At 48.0% G+C, this 12,193-nt stretch overlaps 1 protein-coding gene and 1 long non-coding RNA gene across 2 annotated transcripts in view; one reads left to right on the top strand and one right to left on the bottom strand.

Moving 5' to 3' along the window:
* Positions 1-546: 546 nt before the first annotated feature.
* LOC121493677 lies at positions 547-5,815 on the bottom strand. The gene is made up of 3 exons (XR_005988526.1): positions 5,594-5,815; positions 1,576-1,837; positions 547-938 (listed from the first exon to the last, which is right to left on the bottom strand). It is a non-coding gene; the product is annotated as an uncharacterized LOC121493677 (long non-coding RNA).
* Positions 5,816-8,309: 2,494 nt separating this feature from the next.
* Positions 8,310-12,193, top strand: part of TSPAN5 (tetraspanin 5) — a 168,573-nt gene continuing 164,689 nt past the window's right edge. Inside the window, exon 1 of the mRNA XM_041759787.1 lies at positions 8,310-8,430. Coding sequence (XP_041615721.1) covers positions 8,350-8,430 — 81 coding nt within the window. The 5' untranslated portion in view covers positions 8,310-8,349. The remainder of the gene's footprint in view (positions 8,431-12,193) is intronic.

Raw genomic sequence — 12,193 nt, 5'->3', positions numbered from 1 at the left:
GTTGAAAAGAAAGTAGAATAAAATTGGTGCTGGTTCTGTCATATTTTGTAAAAGATAGAATCTTACTGTACAAGCAGTTATAATTGATTTCAAAAAGTGAAACAATTTTGTTCTACATACACTTATTTAATCACATTTTTGAGACAAATGTACTTTCTTTTCCCATCTCCTTGAGATTCTGAAAGCTAATCTTCTTTAATGGTACAGTACGCATGGGTTTGGGTTAGAGGGGGTGTGGGGCTAGTACTTGTCCTGGGGGTGCAATTGTTCACAGAAAAATATAACATTTTAATTTACTTGCTTTTCACCTAAAAACAGAGGGCACAATAGTTAATACATTAAATATCATGAGGATACACTTTAATTTTATATTATGGCTCATTAAAAAAATTAAAAAAAAACATTTTTTTTATTGGAGTTCAATTTGCCAACATATAGTATAACACCCAGTGCTCATCCCACCAAGTTCCCCCCTCAGTGCCTATCACCCAGTCACCCCAACCCCCCCCACCTCCCCTTCCACCACCCCTTGTTCATTTCCCAGAGTTAGGTGTCATGTTTTGTCACCCTCATTGATATTTTCACTCATTTTCTCTCCTTTCCCTTTATTCGTTTTCACTAATTAAAAAAATATTTTAAGTTGACCTCATTTCCCAATGGATTTGAGGTGGGATGACCCATTATCTAATCAAGGCTCTTTGATTTGCAAATGTGAGGTGCCCATTTCAAAGTAGCCAAAGCCAAAATGGAATGAGATGGAAGGATTCTACAGAAAAATCTCATAAACATCAGAGACAAGGCTCACTTGAAATCCAGAAGTAGAAAGCCTTTGGTGGGGCTGGAAGCCTTTCAGAGGACAAAACACACAACCAATCGTACGGCCCACGCTGTCAGAGACTGCTGCTGTTTCTCTCAGAATTTATGCTTCCTTCCTCTTTCTGGAGAGAGAGAGAAAGAGAAGAGAGAGAGAGAGAGAGAGACTTTGGCTTCCTCCTGGAAACGCAGGCCCTCCAACTCTCCTGAAAACACCACCATTTCAGCCACTTGAAGGGATCCTTTTGTTACTGAATCCCCCCAAGTGAGACAAACTCTCAGGCTGGCTGCACTGGACCCACACAGTCCTGTCCACTGTGAAGTATAAACATGGCTGGAGGTGGGGAAGTGCTTTGTGGTTGAGAAAGGGGTGGGTGTGAGCCACGCTGACGGTGCCAGACAGTGCGCTGAAGGTATGGCCTGTATTATTTAAGAGAGACAGCAACAGTTGGGGAAGAGAAGAGAGAGGAGGGGAGGGAAATACAGAAAATGCATGTTACTGAGGGACACATGGAAAGGCTAGAGATGATTCAAGAGGAGAAAATCAAAGGACATGGGAAAAGCTCAGAGGGGAGTGTTAAAGTCAAAATACTTTCAGCTGCCTGAAACTGAAAACTCCCCTCACGGTGCCTAACCAAGCAAGTGTCTGCTCTGACAGGAAGTCCTGAGGTAGACTTAAGTCAGCATGCAATAATGTCATGAAGGCCTAAGTCAGCATGAAATAATGTCATGAAGGCCTAGGTTCTCTTCGGTTTTTCTTACTCTGCCATCCTTGTGTGGTCTATTTACAGTCAGGCTCTACGTGATCCAGGTGTTGTATCCAAACACAGTGAAATCCAAGGCCAAAAAAATACCATCTCTTAGACGTGAGAACTCCTCAGCAGATTTTCCTCCTGTCTCATTGGCCAGAATTGTGTCACAGCTCATTTCTGAACCAAGCACTTGGTGAGAGCCAACTTTGGCTTAGAAGGTCAAGACGGTCCTTGGAGTCCCATGAGGGGGCTGGTCTTCCCAGAGTATATGGCTGTTAAAAGAGGGGGGACACTGGAACATTAGTCGGGTTCTGAGAGGAAGAAGGTGAAGGGGGAGGAGAGGTAACCAGCAGCGCTGCTTGCATGGAAGGAAAAGAAACGACTGGAGAAGCAAAGAGTAAAATAGAGAGGAAGGAGGCAGAAAGGTGGGCAGAAAAGCAAAACAGATACGGACAAGCTCATTAAATCTGGTGTCTTAAATCCGGTAAAATGCTGTTGTCATATCTTGCTGTTCAGCTGTGTAACTATCAGAAGAACATGCTTTACCTGTTCTCACTGCCATTTGAGCGGCTGATTAACTCTTCAGTAATTAAACTTATTAGCCATTTTTCAACTTCAGAATTATAGGGGAGATGGCTATAGCAGTCTCCAGGGAGCAAACTATTCTCCTTCTTTTAAGATAGATAAAAATTTATTGAGACATTAAGAAGTTGTGATGAAATAAATACAAGGATTACTTAGTTGTCTCATCTTTATTTATACTTTTATCTTTGTAATTGTAAAAGCAGTATAACCACATTAAAAAAAAATGGAAACCAGAAATGTGAAAACAAAATCACCCACAACCACACAACCGCAACTGTTATTACTTGGTGAGAATTAACTCCCAACTTATTTCATATAATTGCATAAAATTTCATAGAGTGGTTTGTTTTTCAAAACAGTTATGTACATGGTACACATTTAAAAAACAAGAGTGTATCAAAAAATAAAGCAGGTCTCTTTCTCTATCATATCTTTTGTTTTTTCCAGTGTGCTCTCCAAACCCACCCCAAACCTCTATTAGCAGTTTTTCTTTTTTTTCTTTTATTTTCTTCTGTAGATAACCTACCCATTATGAAGAAAATACGTGTATATACAAATCTTCCAGTCTCCTTTGCCAATATGTTTTTTTTTACAAGCTAGTAGCCTACTGTGCCTGCTGTCTTGCACGTTTCTTTTATCACATAACATTACTTTGAGATAATTCCATATCCAGTGCCCTTAAAATTTAACATTATAATGTATTCACATTGCCACATACTCTTTATAATTATCATCCTTAATGGCTGTAAAAGCTTTGAGTAAATGATTCATCCACTTGTTTAAAAAATATTTATCAAGCACCTGCCACATTACCAAGGCGCTAGTGCTGCTAAGATTAAAAGGAGTTGGGCCACACCCTTGCAGGAGTCACAGCAGAGCGGAGGAGACAAGCAATTAACACGTAGTTTCCCAGTGCAAAATGGAAGACTAGGGAACATGTTGAGGAAACAAAAGAAGGAACCCCGAAAAACGCTGGGTAGGTGAAACAGGAGAAGGGGATGAAGAGCGTACTTCCAGGATGAGCACCAAGTAAGGTGTGAAGTGTTGAATCACTATACTATACACCTGAAACTAATATAACACTGTATGTTGACTATACTGCAGTTAAAAAAGCAGTGTTCAGGTTAAGTAAGAGGCGTCAGCTCACAGCCCAAATGCGTGGAGAGCACTTCAGGTAGAGGCAAGAATGACACAAGCAGAGAAACTTTTTTTTTTTTTTACAAGCAGAGAAACTTGAAGTGACATTGTGGTCCAGGTTACTACAAGGACATGGGTATGGTCTCTACTCCAGGATCTTTAAGCTGTGGCCATACCATAAATAATGGTATGGTGTACAAATTGCAGTATAGAAATTTCTCCATATTTTGTATTTCTTTGGCTAGGTTCCCAGAAGTGGGACTGCTGAGTCAAAACGTAGGCGCACCCTGACCTGGAACACACAGCCAAAATGCTTTCCAAGGGGATGGTATCCCTTCGTAAGGTCACCAGCAATGAATGAGGAAGCCAGTGCTCATTATCTTTATGCCTTTATCATTGATTTTTAAAAAATATTTTATTTATTCATGAGAGACACACACAGAGAGCGGCAGAGACACAGGCAGAGGGAGAAGCAGGCTCCCCACAAGGAGCTCAATGCAGGACTCGACCCCAGACCCTAGGATCATGCCCTGAGCCAAAGGCAGACACTCAACTGCTGAGCCACCCAGGCGTCCCTTATCATTGATTTAAGATCTATTTCTTTGATTACTGGTAAGGTCAATCATATCCATATCACTTGCTTCTATTGTTTCTACACTGAGAAGTACTTCTAGCTAGAGGTTTAACAGATACTGTTTTCTTCTGTTACTGTGTGTAACTCGTAATTCCTCCAAGGACTTACTTTTGACATATTAAATGAGAATTCACCTAGACCCTCCCCACCTCCCCCATTACTGATGAGTTATCTGAACTTTATCTTCTCTGTTGATTTTTATTTCAAAGATAAATCCTGCTTAGGGATCAACTTAGTCATCAACTGGATCTAATTTCCAGTCCTCTTCTGAATTGTGTCATCTCCTTCCTCTGACTTATCCAGAAATCTATTTAGATATAGAGAGTTACCATACTGCAGGAATAGGTTTAGGTAAAGCTTGTCAGTGCTTTCCTGTTAGTAGGGAATCTGAGGTTGAAGGCAGACCTTACCTCTGAAGCCTATTAGATTGGTGGTTAGTGTTTTGTGTGCTTTGGGTAGGTGGAGGGCACTTTTTTTTTTTTTAAAGATTTTATTTATTTATTCATGAGAGACAGAGACAGAGAGAGAGAGAGAGGCAGTGACACAGGCAGAAGGGGAAGAACCCTCCCTGCATGGAGCCAGACATGGGACTAGATCGCAGGTCTCCAGGATCCCACCCGGGGCTGAAGGCGGCGCTAAACCGCTGAATCACCGGGGTTGCTCGGTGAAGGGCACTTTTGGGGGGGGGGGGGGGGTTCTATCATCTAGAGCGCGGAAGTCACTGTTAGCCAGTATCATAGTTTTGTCCTACTGAATGGAGAGGATCTCGTGACCCTCCCACCTTTGTGGGTTCTTGGTGACCTCAGTGTAGCCTCAATCCCTCTCAAGGTCAAGCCTATCCCAATGGGTAGTGGTTTACTTCTCACAGGTAACTTCTCACCCCTTCAAAGCTGGATTATAGGTTGTCCACCAGCTAAGCCTATTTTTGAGAAAACTAAGGTGGTTAACCAGAGAAATCCTATGCAAAAGGTTCTCAAGCATAAGTGTACTGAGTATCATCTGGGGGAGCTTAGGAAACATGCAGATTTCTATGTCCAGTACAGGTTACACGGGTGGTGCTGGAAAATTTTCCTGATCTCAGCTCTTTCCAGCGTTTTGAACCCTGGGAAAAAAACAGAAAACAAAACCAAAAAAAAAACCCTCCCCATAGGCGCTACAAACAGTTCTGAGCTGCTCGTTCTTCTTTCATGGACTACTGGTGCCCGCTGGCCAGCACCTATGAAGGCTCAGGCGGGGCTGGATATGCAACTTAGGGGCACACCTCAGGGAGCGTCCGAAAGTTTCCAGCCACTCGTTCCCTCCTCCCCTAGAGGTCAAAAGCTTAATGGTTTACAACCAATAATACCAATTCGGATTTCCCAAAGGACATCCCGGAACTTCTGAATTGCTTCTGAGAGTGAGCAGCCAGTCAAGGCCCTGGGCGCTACTCGGTCTCCCCGGGCCTGTGTGCCCGACTCTGCGTCACCGCGCCAGGCCCGCGGGCGAGGACCGCGTCCGGGCCGGGCTCTCCGAGCCGCCGCGCCTTCCCTCGCCCGCCTTCTGGGATGGAGCGCACCTCCCGGCAGGTGTGTGTGGGGGCTTGGGCTGGAGCCACACTTGGGTTCCGGGACGTTCCTTTGCAGCCCTCACCCCCATCTCTTTTTCCCTCCCCTTTCCGCACACCCTACCCTACCCCTCTGCTCCCCGCGAGGTCTGCGCCCCCTTTCCGCTCCGGCTCCGGCTCCGGCTCCGGCTCCGGGGCCCGCCCCGCGGGGGAGGAGGGGGCTCGTCCGAGCGGCGAGCGGCGAGCGGCGAGCGGGCTCCGCACTCCCCGAGCCGTCTCCCCCGCGACCCCCGGGCGCCGTCTGCGCAGCGGGCGGTGGAGACGGACGCGCCGCGCGTCGAGCCGGGTCACTCCGGCGAGAGAGAGAGAGAGAGAGAGAGAGAGAGAGAGAGAGAGAGAGAGAGAGAGAGAGAGAGAGAGAGAGAGAGAGAGAGAGAGAGAGAGAGAGAGAGAGAGAGAGAGAGAGAGAGAGAGAGAGAGAGAGAGAGAGAGAGAGAGAGAGAGAGAGAGAGAGAGAGAGAGAGAGAGAGAGAGAGAGAGAGAGAGAGAGAGAGAGAGAGAGAGAGAGAGAGAGAGAGAGAGAGAGAGAGAGAGAGAGAGAGAGAGAGAGAGAGAGAGAGAGAGAGAGAGAGAGAGAGAGAGAGAGAGAGAGAGAGAGAGAGAGAGAGAGAGAGAGAGAGAGAGAGAGAGAGAGAGAGAGAGAGAGAGAGAGAGAGAGAGAGAGAGAGAGAGAGAGAGAGAGAGAGAGAGAGAGAGAGAGAGAGAGAGAGAGAGAGAGAGAGAGAGAGAGAGAGAGAGAGAGAGAGAGAGAGAGAGAGAGAGAGAGAGAGAGAGAGAGAGAGAGAGAGAGAGAGAGAGAGAGAGAGAGAGAGAGAGAGAGAGAGAGAGAGAGAGAGAGAGAGAGAGAGAGAGAGAGAGAGAGAGAGAGAGAGAGAGAGAGAGAGAGAGAGAGAGAGAGAGAGAGAGAGAGAGAGAGAGAGAGAGAGAGAGAGAGAGAGAGAGAGAGAGAGAGAGAGAGAGAGAGAGAGAGAGAGAGAGAGAGAGAGAGAGAGAGAGAGAGAGAGAGAGAGAGAGAGAGAGAGAGAGAGAGAGAGAGAGAGAGAGAGAGAGAGAGAGAGAGAGAGAGAGAGAGAGAGAGAGAGAGAGAGAGAGAGAGAGAGAGAGAGAGAGAGAGAGAGAGAGAGAGAGAGAGAGAGAGAGAGAGAGAGAGAGAGAGAGAGAGAGAGAGAGAGAGAGAGAGAGAGAGAGAGAGAGAGAGAGAGAGAGAGAGAGAGAGAGAGAGAGAGAGAGAGAGAGAGAGAGAGAGAGAGAGAGAGAGAGAGAGAGAGAGAGAGAGAGAGAGAGAGAGAGAGAGAGAGGCACACCTCAGGAGCGTCCGAAAGTTTCAGCCACTCGTTCCCTCCTCCCCTAGAGGTCAAAGCTTAATGGTTTACAACCAATAATACCAATTCGGATTTCCCAAAGGACATCCCGGAACTTCTGAATTGCTTCTGAGAGTGAGCAGCCAGTCAAGGCCCTGGGCGCTACTCGGTCTCCCGGGCCTGTGTGCCCGACTCTGCGTCACCGCGCCAGGCCCGCGGGCGAGGACCGCGTCCGGGCCGGGCTCTCCGAGCCGCCGCGCCTTCCCTCGCCCGCCTTCTGGGATGGAGCGTACCTCCCGGCAGGTGTGTGTGGGGCTTGGGCTGGAGCCACACTTGGGTTCCGGGACGTTCCTTTGCAGCCCTCACCCCCATCTCTTTTTTCCCTCCCCTTTCCGCACACCCCTACCCCTACCCCTCTGCTCCCCGCGAGGTCTGCGCCCCCCTTTCCGCTCCGGCTCCGGCCTCCGGCTCCGGGGCCGCCCCCAGAGAGAGAGAGAGAGAGAGAGAGAGAGAGAGAGAGAGAGAGAGAGAGAGAGAGAGAGAGAGAGAGAGAGAGAGAGAGAGAGAGAGAGAGAGAGAGAGAGAGAGAGAGAGAGAGAGAGAGAGAGAGAGAGAGAGAGAGAGAGAGAGAGAGAGAGAGAGAGAGAGAGAGAGAGAGAGAGAGAGAGAGAGAGAGAGAGAGAGAGAGAGAGAGAGAGAGAGAGAGAGAGAGAGAGAGAGAGAGAGAGAGAGAGAGAGAGAGAGAGAGAGAGAGAGAGAGAGAGAGAGAGAGAGAGAGAGAGAGAGAGAGAGAGAGAGAGAGAGAGAGAGAGAGAGAGAGAGAGAGAGAGAGAGAGAGAGAGAGAGAGAGAGAGAGAGAGAGAGAGAGAGAGAGAGAGAGAGAGAGAGAGAGAGAGAGAGAGAGAGAGAGAGAGAGAGAGAGAGAGAGAGAGAGAGAGAGAGAGAGAGAGAGAGAGAGAGAGAGAGAGAGAGAGAGAGAGAGAGCGGAGCCGCGGGCGGGCGGCGGGCGGGGGGCGGAGCCGCGGGCGGGCGGCGGGCGGGGGGCGGAGCCGCGGGCGGGCGGGGGGCGGAGCCGCGGGCGGGGGCACTGGCGCGCCGGGCGGGCGGAGCGCGCGGGGGGCGGAGCGAGCGGCGGGAGGGCGCGCGCGAGGGGCGGGCGAGGAGCGTCTCCAGCAGCATCTGCTGCGGCCGCGTTGCCCGAAGCTCGGAGACCGACGGACGGACAATCGCCGGGCGGACGGACGCGGGCTCTCGCCTTGGGCTCGGGGCCAGCTTCGGCGAGGCTCGGGGCTTGCAGCGCGCCGCTTCCCCGCCGGCTCGCGGCCCCCCCGGCTCCGGCGGCCTCGACGCGCAGGGGCTGGAGGTGCGGGAGCGGCTCCCCCGCGGTCGGTCGGCCGGTCCCGGACCTGCGTCCCCGACCCGCGTCCCCGGCCCCCCGCCCCCCCCCCGGGGCTGCTCTGAGCGACGGTGCTCCGGGGCTCCAAACTCGGGCTGCCGGGGCAAGTGTCTTCATGAACCCAGAGGATGTCCGGGAAGCACTACAAGGGTCCTGAAGTCAGTTGTTGCATCAAATATTTCATATTTGGCTTCAATGTCATATTTTGGGTAAGTTGGAGCGCTTCTGGGCTTTCAACTCTCGTGGCCGACGCATCCTGACGGTCCCCCCCAGTTGCCCGCTGCTTTTACTTTTCGCAGCCCCCCGGGCGCTTGCCCGAGCTCGGGGAGGCGTTTGCCTTCCGCCTTTGCAGCTCGCGCGGCGGAGCCCGAAGCCTCTACCCGCCCTGGGAGCGGAGCGCGTTCGGGGAGGACCGCGCCGGAGCGGGGGCGCCCAGGCCTTGGGTGGCTTTTTAAGGGACGAGGAGCAGGGATGCAGATGAAAGGACGGGCTCGGCAGCTTGAGAAATGAGCAACCACACGAATTAGGTTTGCTCCCGGTGGGATGTGGATGTCGGGCAGAGCGCGGTGTCATAATAGGGAAGGCTCCTCGGGCCGAGCCGACCCCGAGGGCCACCTTCTCGCAGGGATCTGATTGGACGCGGGCTTGGCTCCGCGCTGCCGCGGCTGGTCTGTGCCGTGCTCAGCTCAGCGTGTATCTTCTTGCACCATCTCGGGCTTTGTGTAGGATGCAGATGCGGTGGTATATGGTTCTGTAATGTGCACGCAAATAACGCTTCCTGCGAGCTCTTCCCCTTCGGCTGGGAAGCGCTCCTTTTGCATAATGGACTGGCCAGTGGGCGTGGGGGGTGGAGGGTTTTATTTCCAGGTATACATTATTGTCAGGATGATAACAAGTCACCGTCAACATGTTTCAGTATGTTCGTGCCTCACATCCTTTTCTAAGGAGTGACAACAGAGCGGGCCGTTTTTTTGGGGGAAAGCTTGGAGAAATGCAAAGAGGATGTGTGAGACATGTTTTATTGGGGGCACGGAGAGAGAGCAAATGCTTGAACGCGAGATTCAAACCGTGCTCTGGCTTTGCTGGCACCACAATGTGCTGGGCACCTATTGTAATTAGTCTGGGATGCCTACTCTTTTGTTTTGTTTGGATTCTTTTCCTTGATCTCACAAACGTGTTCAGCAACCAGACAAAGAGTTCACTAGGGCAAGGGGGAAAACATTGGTTCAAAGACTGTGTTATTCCAACCCCCCCCCATCCCATCCCCTCCTCTTCCTTAATGGGCACCCCCCTACCAGTGGAAAGTAAAGATGGTGGTTGTCTGGGGGGTGTTCTCCAAGTTGCTATTCAGTGTAGGTTCAGTATGAGATAAACAATAATCCAACAGTGGGATCAGTAATAATCCACAGCCGCGTGAACACAGGGTGTGTTTATTTTTGCTTCTCCTTTAATTTTAGCCATTTCTTGCAAACATATACATCTATGAGGATAATTATCAATACAGCTTTTTATATATTTTCCTACACACATTTACCAAGCTATTTTAAATTTTTCCTCTATTTTCTGTTCAAGTATCTTGCGTTGGTTTGCATGTTTTGCAAAGGGAAATGGAAAGGTTTGGAGACCACTTTGTGTGTCAGCATGTCATCTGTCCTCAAGACTCATAAAGAGAATGGGAGGTGGTGGAGAACATAAATCAGTGTATCTAGTCATTCACAGGCAGGTTTGTTTTTTGTTTTTGCCAGAGATTGCATCTGATTCCTGTGAGTGGTCACCCCCTTCCTGCAATCATACACTGCTACAATTATAGGAAGAAGAAATTTCTTTCTTTCTTTGCTTCTCTGTTTTCGCCTTTGCTGGAAATGTTGAAAAGTGGTGGGTAGTCACATTTCTGAATGAGGTGTTTTGATTTCATTGGAACTTGAAACTTTGTGACTTTGAAAGTCAGGTACTACTCGGCTGAGACTGGACCTTTTTGAGGCAGTGAGTCCAGGCCTCTTGATTCTATGCGAATACTTCCAAAAGTTGCATATTTCAGCTACCAGGCAACAAAAAGCACCCAGGAGCTTTCTATGCAGTTTCATAGCAGGAGGTGGAAAAGAAATAAAGGGATTTGGGCCTGTTTCCCTGACAGTTTGGTGTAATTTTGTACAGTGTAGAGAGGAAAATTTAGTATTTTCTGTGGATTAGGCTGTGGCAAAACCATTAGAACTGTGGAGAGTGCGAAAGAATCGTGGAATGCTTGCAGGGAGAGTTCTGGAATGGAGCTGCATCTTGTCTGATTTTGAAGGTCTTCGACTCTTGGGAGGAGTTTTATGGGAAGGCTGATAGGAGACCTAGGCTGTGGAACTAAACAAGCTGCCCTAGGCAGAATTGTTAAATAGAGAAGTCTTTGCTCCAAGGCCCTTGTCCTATCTGCTTTCTGCACAACTTCTCCCTCCTTTCTATGGCTAGTGCCTTGCACCCTGATGCCCTCCATACCTCTCCTATTCTGCTGTCTGCTTCAAAATTACCCCATATTTAAATCTCCCAGTTTATCAGTACCATGGTTTGATCAGCAGGAAGGTTACCATGACATTCAATTAACGTAATTTAGACTAAGATGTTAGTGACTGAAGAGCTGAGGTCAGTAAGCCTGCTGCTGTAAAGTTGCACATCTCTGCCCAATACAGAGTCACCATCCTCCAGTTACTGCCAGAAACAGTGGACTCAGTGCTACTCTTACACAGTTATGAAGAAGAGATTGATAACAAAGAGCATGGTTTCCTAATCTTTCATTGTCAGACTGTGAGGTGCTAGAATAAATTTGAAATACATTGAGGACATTTGGAGGTATAGTTCTGATAAAATAAAACTGAACATATGGTAGCACCAGCACTGCAAATTGGGTTCTCTTGCTAATGAGTAGTTTGACCTGTTGCTAGCCAGTTAACTGTCCTTGGTCTCAGTTTCTCAGCTTTTAAAATGAAGGAGTTGGATGAGTTGTAAGATTCTTTCTAGTTCTGACATAAAAGGTGTCTGTCAAGTTCCAATAAGCTAGGGAAGAAAAACAAGAGACAGACACTATGTATAATGAAAATAGCATATATTGGGACACTTGTTAAATTATAGACTTTTTTCTGTTACAGAGACTTGTCTGAAGATCAATTTTCTTTCTTTTTTTCTTCAAAGATCTTTTCATAAGACACACACACACACACAAAACTCCCCACATCTTTCCCTAATTTCTTCTTGGCTTGTTAATTCCCTGGTATAGTATGCATTCTTCCCTGTTCCCACTGTGACTCTCAAATGTAGTCGTGTGAGTCATTAAATATATTTTTATTATTAGAGTTACAGTTTGGTGTGTAAAATATGAATCCTTTTATATAACAATTGTAATGATATTCTGAGTAACAAAGTCAACATCTTGTACAGATTCCTTTCTCATTAGTTATCACAGGGTGGTGGGGAAAATCTTATTTTCCCCATTTAACATTGCAAGAACTCAAGCCAGAAGGGAATTGGTTTTATGGAGGGTGTCACCACACTAGGACATTTCTTGGAAAACACTTAGTCTGCTTTGAGGTGGGTAGGGAGTTTTGTTTTAAAGTCACTTCTTTTGGGCATGAACCCCCACATCATGTTACCCACCATTAATAGACGTTTTGCTCTAAACTCTTGGCTTTTGGTTCTAATTCTTAACAGTTCGTAGGTGAGCAAATTGATCTGATTCTGGTATTGATTTGTTGCTATATAACAATCAACCCCCACACTTAGTCATTTAAAACAAAACTTTCTTATATCTCACAGGTATGAGATTTGACCAGGCCTATCTGGGCAATTGCATTTGGGGTCTCTTGGGCAGTTGCAGTGAGATGTGGCTGGGGCTGGAATTGTCTGAAGGCTCACTGGGGTAAGATGCCCAAAATGGTGTACTTGCATGACTGGCAGTTGATGCTTGCTTTGAGTTCAGCCAGGGTTGTTGGTTGG

This window comes from Vulpes lagopus, chromosome 6 (assembly GCF_018345385.1).
Source record: "Vulpes lagopus strain Blue_001 chromosome 6, ASM1834538v1, whole genome shotgun sequence".
In the NCBI taxonomy this organism is placed as follows: domain Eukaryota; kingdom Metazoa; phylum Chordata; class Mammalia; order Carnivora; family Canidae; genus Vulpes; species Vulpes lagopus.
The sequence above is the reverse complement of the archived record's forward strand: the minus strand, read 5'-3'. Positions and strand labels throughout refer to the sequence as shown.